At 36.3% G+C, this 15,259-nt stretch overlaps 1 protein-coding gene across 2 annotated transcripts; it reads left to right on the top strand.

Moving 5' to 3' along the window:
• The first annotated feature begins 506 nt into the window (after positions 1-506).
• On the top strand, positions 507-12,961 carry rfc4 (replication factor C (activator 1) 4). 2 transcript variants are annotated; one of them, XM_059340750.1, is made up of 11 exons: positions 507-657; positions 2,842-2,967; positions 3,865-3,943; positions 4,673-4,752; positions 4,866-4,985; positions 6,622-6,765; positions 6,892-7,012; positions 8,142-8,267; positions 9,983-10,063; positions 11,071-11,184; positions 12,597-12,961. In XM_059340750.1, the coding sequence occupies exons 2-11, from the start codon at positions 2,852-2,854 to the stop codon at positions 12,690-12,692; spliced, it is 1,077 nt and encodes a 358-aa protein (XP_059196733.1). In that variant the 5' UTR covers positions 507-657; positions 2,842-2,851; the 3' UTR covers positions 12,693-12,961. The 2 variants fall into 2 exon arrangements, with proteins under 2 accessions (XP_059196733.1, XP_059196734.1); XM_059340751.1 differs by having other exon boundaries at positions 585-657; positions 2,847-2,967.
• The last annotated feature ends 2,298 nt before the right edge of the window (positions 12,962-15,259 follow it).

The following is a 15,259-nucleotide window of genomic DNA, read 5'->3' as shown; positions in this document are numbered from 1 at the left end:
TGTCAGAAACATGACATGACAAGTATCATGAGCATTAATGTTACTTCAAAGTGTCATTAATGTTCATGACACATCCCATGTCATGTTTATGACATGCTCATGTCACTCTTATGTAGACACCTTCAAAATAAAGTGTTACCATATCTTGCTTAAGTCACAAAGGCATGTTCAAAAAATTGCCTAAGTCACATGTTATTTAGACTTAGGCATAATAAATAATAATAATGATGATAATAAATCCGCTCAAGTCACACACTTGACATAGGCCATTATCTTAAGGGGGTATACTCACATGATCTGATCAACTGAGGATGTAGGCGATTTTACCACGAGGAGATGATTTAGGCAATAAACAAAACAATTTTGACAAAAAATGACAGGCGATCATTTTAACAGTGTGACGATTAGTCTTTGCTCTTTACTTCAGGCTGTGCGCGCTCCCGCGAGGTGCATGCAGTGTAATAGCATCTAAATCCTCCGACACAGTAGGTGGCGGTGTGCCCGTTAAAGCTGGTTTGCGATCCTCCAATAAACACGTAGAAGAAGAAGAAAGGCATGCCTTGGCCACCCTGTGGAAAAAAGCGGGAGGCAGTGTAGGTGCTGCTGATAATACATGTCAACAACAGGAATCTATCACAGGCAATATTTAACGCTTTGGTAAGTAGAAAAGGTGGATATTGAGGTCAGAGTTAGTTTAAACAGCGGCTCATATAGTTGTCGTTAACTATAATTAATAATAATTGATTTTAAACATTTAAATTCTTCTGATAACTGACATGGCGACACACTTCGGAGAAACTACTCTTATTTTAACGCTTTTAACTCACCTGTTCGGTATCAAACACTAACGATACTATCTGAACAAGAAGCTCGTTAAGTGGCATGTTGGCTGTAGTGAACTACATGTTACTGAACTAGTAGTTTAACTACATATTACAGTAGCTTGTAGAGGAGTGGGGGGAATCGATTATATTATTCCTGTGGGTAGTGATGAAGCATTTTCTCTATTTTCTGAGTCCACTAGATTAAATAAAAAGACTCAAGCATTAGTAATTACAGTTTTTAACAACCGCTATGACCCGTTGTTCAATACTTTTAACGCTTTTTCAAAACTCTTCACACAGTTACCACAACATCAGCCTGTGTGGGCGATACAATTAATTACAAAGGCAATTACAATTCTTCTTCTTTTGACAGAAAATACACACATTTTACACGTTTAAAATTAGTTTTAACTCCTTTTACACACAAGCTCAATCAAGACCAAAACAGTAGATGTTAACTGGTGAATTTTCAATTGTTTTCACACGGTTTGTCAAAACAGAAAACCTCATGTTCAAAACTAATGGATTGAAGATTACATGAATCACAGCTTCTGCTCCTTTTTCTTTTTGAATATTTGACAATACAGTAAGAATGACAGCTGATGTGTTTTCCTCTTTACTCTACTGTAGGTCATTTTCATTTGGAATACAGTAAAGTGTTTACTGCAAATCCTGTCATTTACTGTCTTCTTCTTTCATAAACATTCTGCAAAGCTGCTCTGACATTGGCTCGTTTACTTTCTGAATGGAGTGTTGTACAAAAAAAAAGGAACAAATTGCATGCCCAACAAATGAAAAATGGAGAACATCATCACAAACATTAATTTACATGTATGATCAATACAATAATCTGTTGATTGTAAAAGAAAAAAGGAAAAAACGTAGAGTCAGTTTGTGTTATTCCATCAGTTGTCAGTGTTTTTTATGACACTGTGCTGTGACTGACTAAATGTTTCTGTTGGAAGACAACGTGTGTCAGTGCTTTGGTAGATTTGGTGAACTGTGTTGGTGTATTATTGTATTTTGGAAGTGTGTGTCTGTGTTTAGTTACACTGTGTGATTTTGAGCTTGAAATTAACTGTTTTGGAATTGTGTGTTTCAGGCGTGATGTGCGTTAACAGTTTTGAAAAAGTTTTGAAGGTTCTGACAAACGGGTCATAGCGGTTGTAAAAAAAACTGTAATTGTGCTTTCAGTTCTTTGTTGAACATAGAGCGCCATCTAGTGGGCTCAGAAAATAAGGAAAATGCTTCATGAGGCTTCATTGGCACATCACTACCAGTGGGTTAAGTGCAACCTACACAACCTGCACAACATTTCAACCTGTATTTGTCATTTTGACTGTATTCTCTGAGCTATTTGTGTTAGTTCATCACATTAATGGATGAGCTGATCATCAGCAGTCTGCAGCTCTTGCTCACAGGCTTCATGGGGCTGCTCTTTGACCCTTTAGAAAAGACACAAGATATTACAGACATGATGTATCTTTTATCCAAAGGAAGTTTTGCGCTGAAACTTTGTTTTTAGCATATGTGTTCCCATTGTGTATTTCTGTTTCTGCATCTGTATACAGGGTTCGTACGGGTGCTTGAAATCCTTGAAAATGCTTGAATTTAAATGTTGTATTTTCAAGGTTTAAAAAGTGCTTGGATTTTGGATAAAGCTTGTGAATGCTTGAAATTCTTACTGTATTTCTCTTGCAATCTGACTATATCCATCTATAGACTATAGATAATCACATGTTCAATGTAAAAAATAACGAGTAGCCTATCTGAAATGAAGACCGTTCCTCCTAAAAGTGTAACACCATCACTGTTGGTATGGTTCAGTGAAATCTCCCCCTTTTAGTATGTAAGTACTCATCTAAAACATGCAATTTGCAACAGGTGTAAGGTACTGGAAAAGCTTGAAAATTGACCTTGAAAGTCTTAGAAAAATGCTTGAATTTGACCACTGCTAAAGTGTACGAACCCTGTGTATGTTTGTTTATCCCTTGGCGTTTGTTCTCTCTTTACCAAGATCAGGAGTCATGCAGGCCTTTTTGAAAGGAGCGTCTGTTCAGAGTACCAGACCTCAGAAAGACAAGACAGCAGCTGGGCCCAGTGCAGAGAAGAAAGCCAAGGCTATTCCCTGGGTAGAAAAATAGTAAGTGTGCACTACAAAGATGTCCTGTACAGTGTCTCTGTTTCTGTTTTTGTTGCCTGAATCTTCTAGAATCACAAAAACTACTCTAACAAAAGATCTGATCGGAGCCTAAAGGAAATTAAATTCCCACCTCTTCAGTAGCCTGTTCACCCTGCCTGGCCAGAGATTTATTAGCTACCATATCAGTAAGGATGGAAATAGGATAAGTTTTCATGGATACCAAGGCCAATTCTGTTTATCTGTCCAGTCCTTATTCTTTTCTGCAGTTCTACCTCAGAGTCTGAACACAGCGTAGATGAAAGGAGGCGAATATTTGTAGAGGATTTGTTTTCATTTACATTTTTCTCGCTCAAAGAAACAATCTGCTCAGCATTCCTGCAGCTGTGCACACAAGGAGATAAATTAATGATGCTGATCAGTATTGAATGAATCCAGGGGAAACACTGAACATATCATTTCATGTACACATTTTTTACAATGTTCCCAAAAAGTGAAAAATTTAAAGCTTTGCAAAGACAAATACATGTTGTACTGTGTTGCATTTGAGATTTTCCCAGATGAAGTTGCGACTGAGTGTTTAGAGTGAGTGCCGATGATATATCATATATCATATGGCTGCCCCCCGTTTGTGAAGTGTATTATGCTTATGTTGCTGAGGTTTTTTTCATTGTTTTTTTCCTCTTTTCCTCCCTTGTACTGTATTTCTTTCTCTTCACCTCTGTCTTCCTGTCCTGTTCACGTCTGTCATATTGTTTGTGTGTTTTTATACGTTTTGGACGGCTTCATGACAATAAGAGCTTCTGATTCTGACCTTTGCAAGGCTCTCTAAAATGTGTCTAATTAAATCGTAAGCCCATTAAATAAACATTAACAAGCTGTGTTTTTGCAAAATCTCAGCAGGCCAAAGTGTGTTGATGAGGTGGCCTTCCAAGAGGAGGTGGTGGCCGTGTTGAAGAAGTCTCTGGAAGGAGCAGATGTAAGTGTCAGGCTGTGATGGTGGATACTGTTGTCTGATGGATTGATTTTACACCTTTTCTCATATGAAAACAGTAAAAGAGGATAAGGCAGATATAATTAAGTTGGTTTTCTAATTGTAAACAACAATCCCATGAATAGACCCAAACCAATAATCTATAAGTCTATCAGTCAAAACTTTATGAACTCCCCACTTGTGCACTGTGCACGCACACACACACACACACACAGATTCATATGAGGCCTGATAAACACGGATAGACACGTAACTCTGTTATCATGTTTGCATTGTTTTGAAGTGTACACATAGGAAATTACAACTTTTTTTTTTTAAATCAAAAGTACTTTATTAGAATCAACATTCTATATAAAACTAGCCACAATTTTTAATGACCGGGATCCAAGCAGGAAAACATTCATCTATTGTTGCTCAGTCGGACTTGTCCTGGATTTTTGTACCCCCCAGAAATGGTTCCTCACCACCTCACTGAGCACGACTTGAAATAAATCCAATTTATTTGGCTAAACCATGTAAACGTAAGAAGCCCTTTATATTTAGATCTTCTATGTAGAAATGGATTCAACACAATGCTTGTTTGTTTCCTGTGGAAATCAGAACTCAAACATCAGCTAAATTATCTAAATGGTCTTTCTGTGTGCTACAAAGCCAGGAAGGCAGTCTCAAAATCAATTTGTATTTATTTTTTATTTTATTCTATTTTTTCTCCAGCTCCCCAACTTGCTCTTCTATGGCCCTCCAGGAACAGGAAAGACCTCCACCATCCTCGCTGCTGCCAGAGAACTTTATGGGTGGGTGAACTTGTAACGGTGTTGTGGTTGAACCAGATATTTCAGCTGTTGTGTCAGTTACCGTTTTTGTTCCTGTGATCATTTTCTGTCCTCCTCCTCTGTCTCTCCTACAGTCCACAGCTGTACAAACAGAGGGTCCTGGAGCTCAACGCCTCTGACGAACGAGGCATCCAGGTCGTAAGAGAGAAGGTGAAGAACTTTGCTCAGCTCACCGTGGCCGGGACTCGCCCAGAGTAAGTCACCATTGAATGCATGCTTTTTTTTCTTTGTAAAACAGTGACATCATGGAATCAAACTGGCATTTAAAGGGTTAAAATCCTGAAAATAATTGAATATTTGATTTGAATGTGTTGAGTGTTTATCAGGACTGAAGTTGATTGAAAGATTTAATCCTAAAAAAGTTTTGAAAAATATATATCAGTAATATTTTTATAGCTTTATTTAGAAGTGGACATGTCTGCCATCAAGTGTCCATAAAGGGGGTTTTACATTTTAAATCTGACACTACACGAAAACTAAAAATGCATCAAAATCAATTTTAAAGAAATATTAAAATATCCTAGATAAATAAAACATAAATAAATAAACTACAACCAAAACAAATAAAATAGACCTTCAGGCTCTGTTAACAAAACATTGCAATGAAATAATCATTATGTATTATATTATTTCATTATTAAAATAACATATAAACAGCTGGAATGGCTCCTTGGGAAACATAGGTTTTTTTGTCTGCAATTCATACTGCAGCTTCCAGAAAAAAACTAGCGTGTCCATTTTTATATATCGATCGATAAGTCGATTATCGTGACAGGCCTAGTATCGAGAGAAAACTAACATTCACAGCACGGCAATTCACACACAGGTATGGTTCATTCAATAGCTGTGGAACGGCTATGGTGCATCCAAGATGCACCATAGATCCATATGAAAACTTGCAGAGAAACGGGTTATTACTGAATGGAACTTAATTAAATAAACAAGGACACAAAACATTAACATTAACGTGGGATTTCTAACAACAACAGATCTGTTTATTCATTTGAAGAAGTTCCACCCAAGTGATTATGCAGAAAGCATGAGAATGCGAGCAGAGTCTGCACATATGTACATGCCAGCATACGTAGCATTAGCATTTCAGCCCCGACTAGCGGAACTAATCTCTAGTTTCTTTAGTTTTCCGTACAGATGCTTGAAAACTGTCAGTTTAAAAAACATTTTAAAAATCATGATATAATTGAGATCAGACGATATGAAAAAATATATTTTGATTGTTTTTTTTGCCCTATCGCCCAACCCAGGGGTCGGCAACCTGAGGCTCGGGAGCCACATGTGGCTTCTCAGGCCATCTGCAGTGGCTCCCTGTGGCTGTGACAAAATAATTATATGAAATTAATTACTGTTTTCTTTAAATTTTTATTTTTCTTTGGCGTCAGCCCATTGGAATTTGTATTATATTATAAAAATGTGTAGCTAATATATGGCATTAAAAACGTAAACTAAAATGTGCATCAGAGATTTCGAACTGTCAACTTCAAGTCTACTTTTGAGTTTTTTCTAGCTAGGCGAGTTTACTATTCCAAATTTCCCGAGATATTTCTTACGAAATCATATTAATAAATGCTCATAATGGTTTATTAGTAATTTGGTAGGCTGAGTAGGTTGTTTTATCTTCATTGTGAGCCTCAAAATAAGGTTTGCGGCTCCATCCGCACATTTTTTCTCTTTTTTTTTGGCCAATGGCTCTTTTGTTAGTAAAGGTTGCAGACCCCTGGCCCAGCCCTCGCTGAAGCTTTTCAGCTGATGTCTCAGTTTAAATTGCAAACAGCTGCTGAAACTTTCCCTCACTGTGTTTTGATGTGTTGGCAGTGGGAAGTCATGTCCGCCGTTTAAAATCATCATCCTGGATGAGGCGGACTCCATGACGGCACCAGCTCAGGCCGCTCTGAGGAGGACCATGGAGAAGGAGTCCCGCACCACCCGATTCTGCCTCATCTGTAACTACATCAGCAGGTCCGCTGGCTTATCACACACACACACACACACGCACACATGCACACACACACACACACACACACACACACACACACACTCTGTGTGACTGATTGTGACCGTGCTGTGTCTCTGTGTGTTCACTAGGATTATTGAGCCTCTGACCTCCAGATGTTCCAAGTTTCGCTTCAAGCCTCTAGCCAATCAGATCCAAGAACAGCGCATCCTGGATATCTGTGAGAAGGAGAACCTCAAGTACACCAAAGAGGTAAAAACAGAAAGAATACGACTGTTACTTTGAACGCTTGAATGCAGAACTCCTTCTGTGTTTTTTAATAAATAGGTTTGCAAAGGGGTGGAACATTTCCAGAAACTTTCCGTGGGAAGTTGAGCTGGAGAATTTTTAAAATGTCCAAAATAAAGAAGCATGACCTGTCAACAGATATAGAGCTTTTATCATTTTTTATTTTTAACAATCAATTATTTTATTGAACAACACAAACCTCAATGTTGAGTTAAATATTTCTCATCCACCCCTGACCCCATCCATTCAAAAATTAAGTAAAATGACCCCCCCCTCCAAAAATCCCCAAAAAGTCCCATTCAACATGTAATTGAATTGTAATTGAACATGTTAATTAATTGAAATCTGTTTGTTTAAGTCAAGATTATGCTAAAATATATTTTCCAAACTATATTTAAGTTCCCAACCTTCAATTTTGTAAATTCCCTGTTTATTCCCGTAAATTCCCATTAAGATAAGATATTCCTTGATTGATTCCCCATGGTGGAAATTCAGGTGTTGCAGCAGCACAAGTACAGAGTAAAACCAGAATAATAGAATAGAATAATAAAAATGACAGAATAAAGATAAAAAAAAATGGTATAAAATAAAAATACAAACAGACAAACAATCAAGACCAAACTAATTAAATCCCCAAACTTGCTAATTCCCATAAATGTCTGTTAATTGCCATGGGACATATCCAACTTTGAAAATTCCTGGAATTTTGCAACCCTAGTTATTATTAGTTAATAGATCACGCTATACATCTGCTAAAAAGCTTTATTTTTAACAATGGCAATACCAACATTGCCAGTTAGAAAAGTAGTCAAAAGTAAAGCAAATGTTCTGGGCCCCAAATCATCAAATCCATCTATGAAAAGAAATACTCGGTCTGTAGAGCCCTTGAAGCCCTCCAGCGCTGCTGCAGTGAGGGCTGCAGCCGACCTAGTTCAGCTGATTTGGTCTTTTGTTCCAATTAAACTAATGAAGTGTCAACACAAGATGAATTTCAGCCATAACTTTAACATTTTGTTTCTAGGTCTAACAGAGAACTGCAACTGCGTTCTTTGTGCAGATGGTGAACTCAAGGTGTCTGTTTGTCTTCATCTAGAGTATAGCAGCGCTGGTGAAGGTGTCTGAGGGAGACCTGCGGAAAGCCATCACCTTCCTGCAGAGTGTTGCACGCCTCAACGTCGACAAGGAGATCACAGAGCGAGCCGTCATTGAAATAGCCGGGGTGAGACGTAGTTCTTCTTTCATTAACCCTCTGGAGTCACAGAAAGGACCAAATCATGACTTCTTCATCACATCCAGACGTAAAAACAAAGCTACTACTGTAAATTTACCTCTAAAGTTCTGGCTGTAAACTCCATGAGGCCAGTTTCAGTTTGATGATGATATACCAAGTAAAACTGGAGACAACGTCAAATGTATTTTGTATAAAAATACAGAACTTGATGTGACCCTCTTATATGTTGTATTTTCAACCTTTGTTCACATTTGCAACATTTAAAATGATTGTGATTTGGAAGTTTAAAAAAGAAAAAAAATGATTCAAAATCACAGTTTATGTTCGTTTTTCTTTGTTTCTTTTGGGTTCAAAATGTTGATCCAGTAAGTCAGGATGAAATAATTATTATCAGGTCATATAGGTGAGGCTGTGCTGAAAAAAAATATACCAACATTGTTTTAAAGTGGTGTATACAGACAGGATGAAAATGATTCAAAAATGGACAAAATAGCCAAAGACTTCGTTGTGCTAAGGAACTGATGATTTATTAATTTGACTTAAAATAACCTGCATACCTTTAACAGTTGTTGCACTGCTGTGTTAAGCAACATATGTTAGCTTGTTAGAACTAACTGTACATCTACAGGTGCATTTCAATACATTAGAATATGATGAAAAGTCTGTATACACAACTTTAAAAAAAAAATGTTTAAATGCCATGTTGGTATAATTTTTTTTCAGCACAACCTCACCTATATGACCTGAATATAATTATTCCATTCTGACTGGATCAACATTTTGAACCCAAAAGAAACAAAGAAAAAGGAACATAAAATGTGATTTTGAATCAGTTTTTTTTTTTTTGCTTAATGCTTAATGAAGAATTTTAAATGTCGCAAATTTGAACAAGGGTTGCAAATATAACAGGGTTACAACCAGTTCTGTATTTTTATACAAAATACATTTCCAGTAGTTCAAGTCAAACAGCCCCAACCAAGTATTGAGTCACATAGATGGACAAACTTTTCAGAGGCCAACATTTCCACATTAAACATACTTTTTAAAATTGGTCTTTTGTAATATTCAAATTTTTTGAGACTCTAAATTTTAGGTCTTCATTAAATGTAAGCCATAATCATTATAATTAGAAGAAATTAAATGAATTAAGACATGAAATGTTTCATTCTGTGTGCAATGGATATATATAATGTGTTATTTCCACTTTTTGAATTGAATTACTGACATAAATAAACTTTTCGATGATATTCTAATTTATTGAGACGCTCCTGTATCGTGTCCTACTGTAATTAATACTGTCCCCAAAACATTTTCAATTCCACCACATGGTTTGACAAACTTCAGAGGATTTGACAATAAACCTGAAAACAGCAGCATCGAATTTTTTTCCATTTAAATTGACAAAAATACATGACACCATTGGCTCAACTTGTGCAGAAACCCATGTCTCATCCATGACACAGTTTGTGACTACATCGACATGCATAAAATAATCAGATAACTGGGAATGATCGGGTAATGGTAATTATCTGATAATGTAATGGATCTATATAATTGTTATTTCCACTTTTGGAATTGAATTACTGATATAATAGATTTTTCTATGATATTCTAGTTTATTTAGATGCACCTGTAAATATATACCAGAGAAGTTCTGCCCTAACATCAGTTCTGTCACTCTGCTGTCCTCTCTTACGCTGCAGGTCGTTCCCCCCAAGATGATTGAAAACCTGCTACAGATCTGCCTGAAGGGAACGTTTGAGAAACTAGAGGTTGCTGTGAGGGTAGGTACTCAGACACATCCGTGCTTGGTTCCTGTGATTCTTCGTACATTTTTACCACTTTGTTCAATGTGACATGCATTTATTTTATAGATATTTGTTCAGTCCAAAGTCTTTATGTAGTTAAAGGGATAGTTCGGAGGTTGTGTGAGGTACTTACCAAGGTTATAATAGTTTTGGATTTTTCATTAGTTTTAGTTTTAATATCGTGTGAATTTTTTTTTTCAAATTAAAAGTTAGTTTTAGCTTTTTTAGAGTGAGTTTGCTAGTTTTAGTTTAGTTTATAGTTTTTGAAAATGCTTAGTTTTTATTAGTTTTAGTGTTAGTTTTAGTTCATAAGATTCAAAGAGGTCATAATACATTTAGCCTTTATTTCCTTTGGTTTATCCATCTTAGTCCCAATAAGGTTATTAACTCTTACAGTTCCGAGTGTTTTGAATTTTGGTTCAAGTGTAGACACCCCAGTCTCAATAAACATATTTACCATGTGTTCCTGCATGTTCACTAACCAGCAGATATTTAGTTGGAACTAAATAAATAAATATATTTCATATCAACCAAAAAGGAATATGCAGTGTTTCCCTTACATGTATTCTCCCGGAAGTCCACAAAGCAGGAATACACACACTCAGCAGCGGAGAAATAGAAACACTGGATTATTTATGAAAAAAGTTAACAAAGACGAAAACGAAGGACATTTTCACTATAATTTTAGTTAGTTTAGTTAGTACAATTACAGTTAGTTACGTTTTTTTTTTAAACTCTCGTTTTTATTTTTATTTCAGTGAACGAAAATGTTTTGTCAATTCTAGTTTTCGTTATTTTGTTAATAATAATAACCTTGGTACTCACCCGCAGTGTATAACTGTATAACCGTCAGTAGATGATGGTCTGAGTGTTCCCAGTTTGGAGAACTAGAAGCTCCAGGCAGGAAACAGACTGCAGACTGGGGCTGACACAAACCCTTCTCCCTCTGTCACATCCTCTCATGTTTAATGTCTGCTCTGCAGGACATGGTGGATGAAGGCTACGCAGCCACACAGATCCTGAATCAGCTCCATGAGTGTATCATAGAGTCGGACCTCAATGACAAGCAGAAGTCAGCGATCACAGAGAAGATGGCGGTAAGTTATCTTATGTAGCAATTCTCCTATTTGACTTTTTCTTTATATATCCACATATAGTTCAAAAATAGCGAGAAAAAACATATTATGGGATGTCCAAAAATGACCCCATGCGCAGTAAACAGCGAGGCCACGCATGCGCAGCACGCCGCGTAAAAAAAAAAAAGTTAGTGGTGGAAGAAGTATTCACATCCTTTACTTCAGTAAAAGTACTAATACCACACTGTGAAATGACTCCACCCCGCTCATTTTAACTACCTAATAAACTTTTAAGTGGTTTAATTTATAAAAAAGGGAAATCATTTTAAATGTATCATGTTTTTCATTTTCAATCTTGACCTGAAAAGTAACTAAAGCTGTCAGCTAAATGTAGAGGAGTAAAAAGTACAATATATGTCTCAAAATGTAGTGGAGTAGAAGTATAAAGTTACATAAAAATGTACATAAAAGTACCTCACAATTGTACTTTTAAGTCCAGTACTTGAGTAAATGTACATAGTTACTTTCCACCATTGCTACCTGCCTCTTCTAACTTATACATATCAGTTAAGAGTCCTCCTTCAGACACTGTATGAGGATTAAAGGGATAGTTTGTGCATTATTATACAAAACTTGGTACAATTATTGTCGATGCCCTCCTGAGGATAACCCTTTAAGGTTTTATTGATCGGCCCCGAGGTGGCACTGTGGTGGTCTAATTTCATATTTGGCACCGTGGCCACACTATAACACTTAAGGCAATCAAATTCATAGGGGTGGTATAGACTGGCCCCTGTAACGCACACACCCCGACGGCAGCATGCCCGACACGCATGTACTGCGAGGGCCCGTTCAGTACTGCTTGCAGTCCTAGTTCTTTTTTTAAATTTTTCTTCCCAAATGATTGCATTTTTCACTGCCTGAACATCCCCCAAAACTCATGAAACTTTAAATATAAGTCACACATGGCGATAAATTGTATAATCTATTGTCATCCTGAATTTATACCACTAGATGGCGCTATAATAAAGGAAAGTGCGTTTTGCGTTATGCCATTTTTAAGTATTGTAATACAAGTGATACAATCTTTTTTTGTTTACTTTTTCAACACTAGACCACAGGATTTGCTTTAAACCGATGCCATGTTAGTCACACACTACCAAAATAAAAGTGGTAACTTCCTTCTGTTATTTTGTTTAATTCACTATTTCGCTGGAAAAACGTGAAAACTTGCACAAATAAAATAAAATGCACATATTTTAACTTTTTCAGTCTCATGTAACGTTTCAGTTTAACATATTCGCATACAGCTGTGAAATTTGGGAATTGGTTTTAAAAATATTTTGTATCATTCGTTTCAGTTTTCTCTTTTCTTACTACTACTATTCTTCAGTCATTAATTCATTTTTGCTTGTGTTTCCTCCCTGGTTCAGGTGGTGGTGAAGTGCCTGTCGGATGGTGCAGATGAGTACCTGCAGATGTTGAGTCTGTGTTCAGTCATCATGCAGCAGGCCTCTGAGAACAGATAAAAGAACTACAGCAGCACTCTCACTGGGAGAGTACCATCATCTGCTTCCAGCAGGACCAAGTTGTTCACTTTGTTGATTAGACCACAGATGTCGAGGTGTTTCTCTGTATTTAATCAGAAACATATTCCCTCCAATCACATTCTACAACATCTCTGTTACTGTTAAATAGCACATCAGATGTCTCTTCATTTGCATTCATGTTACTCCCTACCAACAGATTTTTGTACAGGTTTTGCATTATGGAAAGTAATAAATAGTTTTTTTTTGTATATTTTCTGTGTTGGTGGTGTTTAAGTCATTGCTTACATTAAGACATGTTATGTAAATATAAATGTGTCATTTGATCCAGAGGTCATCAAGCATTCTGGTCCATAACTTCACAGTCTGTTGATGCATGTTATAGTATAATCAGTTCAAAAATGTCAGAAAAACACCAGATTTTGATATGTCCAAAAATGGAAGAAAAGAAGTCATTGTATGTTGTTAAAATGCTTAAAATGGGTCAATTATATTAGTCTGTTGATACACATTAGAGCATAATATTGACAGAAAAACACCATATTATGCGATGTCCAAAAATGGAAAAAAGTCAGACTAACATTTGTCGATTTTTGTCAAAAATGGTCAGATTTTAAAATGCCTAAAAATGCTTGAAATTTGTCAATTATGTTCTGATGATACATATTAGAGCGCAATTTGGCCAGAAGTGACAGAAAAATCATGGGATGTCCAAAAATGACCTGCTCAAAAGAAAGTCATAGTATAGTATATCGATTTTTGTCAAAAATGTTGAAAATGCCTAAAAAAGCTTTAAATGAAACATGAACATAGAGCGCCATCTAGTGGGCTCAGAAAATAAAGAAAATGCTTCATGAGGCTTCTTTGGCACATCACTAGTTATAGTATGTAGATTTTTGTCAACACACCATGCTAAGGAGCAGTGGCCAGCACATTTCTGTGCCCGGGCACCACATGACAAACATTTTAACCAAGGGATTTCAATAACGAGTGTTGAACAGTTTGTGGAATGATGACAGACTCATAGCGCTGAAGCAAATTTCTTTACTGAAACAAACAAATGAATTTTACAAATTGCTTGAATGATAATCTGGAAGTTAAGCTATACAACACAGACAGCTCATCTCCTGGGTCAACAAGTAACATCTTAAAATATGACATTTACATTTCACAGATCTCTGTGAAAATACACATAAAACATGTTTTACAAAACCAACGCAATAAAATTTATACGAAAATCCCCCCTCCCCATGTACAACTCTGTCCATACTTTATGAATAAAATAAATTCATTCTCCACTGAACTGAGGAAAGCAGGGTCTCTGAATTGGCAACGACTAGCTAGAAAACAAGCGTTCCTCCGTCTGCAGTCTGACACCACAAGAAGAACAAGTTCACAGCCTTGAGCTTGGTCAGGAGGGAGGGGCGCACAATCCATAAGACGTCTTATAAATGTACAATTAACATTCTAAAACTGATTTTTTTTTTGTCTTAACAAATTAGCAATGGCAGCACACGACTATTCAAACGTCCTTGCAAACTGGACTTAAAAGTGCAATGCACAGCTTTCAGTAGAAGAGTGAGGAGACGACTGGGTAGATAAAGCGTATTAAAAATCTGAACGGGTTCTTTAAAATTCATCTATAATATACTGTAGAAAAAATAGAACATACATCATCAAACTCAACTTCCACAGTATTACTGCAGACTCTGTAATGTCTGTAATGCAGAGGTTACTTTCTCAAAGCACCTTAATTAATAAATAGGCTGGTAAAAAGCTATATTCACTTCTACTAAAAATTAAATGTAAAGGAATGCAGTTCATAGTTATACATAAATGGCATTGCTCCCATTTAAAGAAATACTTCATCCATGTTATATTATTTTCTGATTTGTTTTCTTTATGTTGTCTGGAATGTGGTGGTTAAAATGTTTTCTGAAATACTGAAGTTGTAGGGAGATTATTATAAACAAAATGGAGAACTGTAAAAACTCACAGGAAGTTCAAAGTATTCAGTATGTCCAAATCCGCTTATCAAACCAAATTGTGTTTAATACTGTAAAACATAATAAACACAATCTCGACTCCACCTACTATCTTGTTTAGAGCTTCAAACTGCAGTTGACAGCAGTTTAAAAACTCTGATGTCTTTTTTTTTTTTAACTACAACTACAACTTAACAACTTTTCAGAACTCTAAATATTGTTACCCACTGCAAAAAAAACAATACTCCAAAGTAGTGATGTGCCAATGAAGCCTCATGAAGCATTTTCTTTATTTTCTGAGCCCACTAGATGGCGCTCTATGTTCAACAAAGGACTGAAAGCACAATTAATTACTATTGCTTCAGCCTTTTTCTTTAAACCAAAAGCACCATCTAGTGGTCTCAGAAAATAAAGAAAATGCTTCATGAGGCTTCATTGGCACATCACTACCATTAACTATACATTCAATAAGATCAGAGCTACAATCAGATATTAAATCTAAGGCAGCACAGATAAAACAATGGGGAAGAAAATGATTTCGTTTTAAATTAATGAATAGAAAAA

The sequence above is a fragment of the Centropristis striata genome, chromosome 9 (assembly GCF_030273125.1).
Source record: "Centropristis striata isolate RG_2023a ecotype Rhode Island chromosome 9, C.striata_1.0, whole genome shotgun sequence".
In the NCBI taxonomy this organism is placed as follows: Eukaryota; Metazoa; Chordata; class Actinopteri; order Perciformes; family Serranidae; genus Centropristis; species Centropristis striata.
The sequence above is the reverse complement of the archived record's forward strand: the minus strand, read 5'-3'. Positions and strand labels throughout refer to the sequence as shown.

Bases quoted from the DNA above. Each gene is read 5' to 3' on its own strand.
- rfc4 (XM_059340750.1), top strand. From the start codon at position 2,852: ATGCAGGCCTTTTTGAAAGGAGCGTCTGTTCAGAGTACCAGACCTCAG. The intron at 4,986-6,621 runs GTAAGTCACCAT...ATGTGTTGGCAG, and splicing joins GTGGCCGGGACTCGCCCAGA to TGGGAAGTCATGTCCGCCGT. The intron at 6,766-6,891 runs GTCCGCTGGCTT...TGTGTTCACTAG, and splicing joins ATCTGTAACTACATCAGCAG to GATTATTGAGCCTCTGACCT.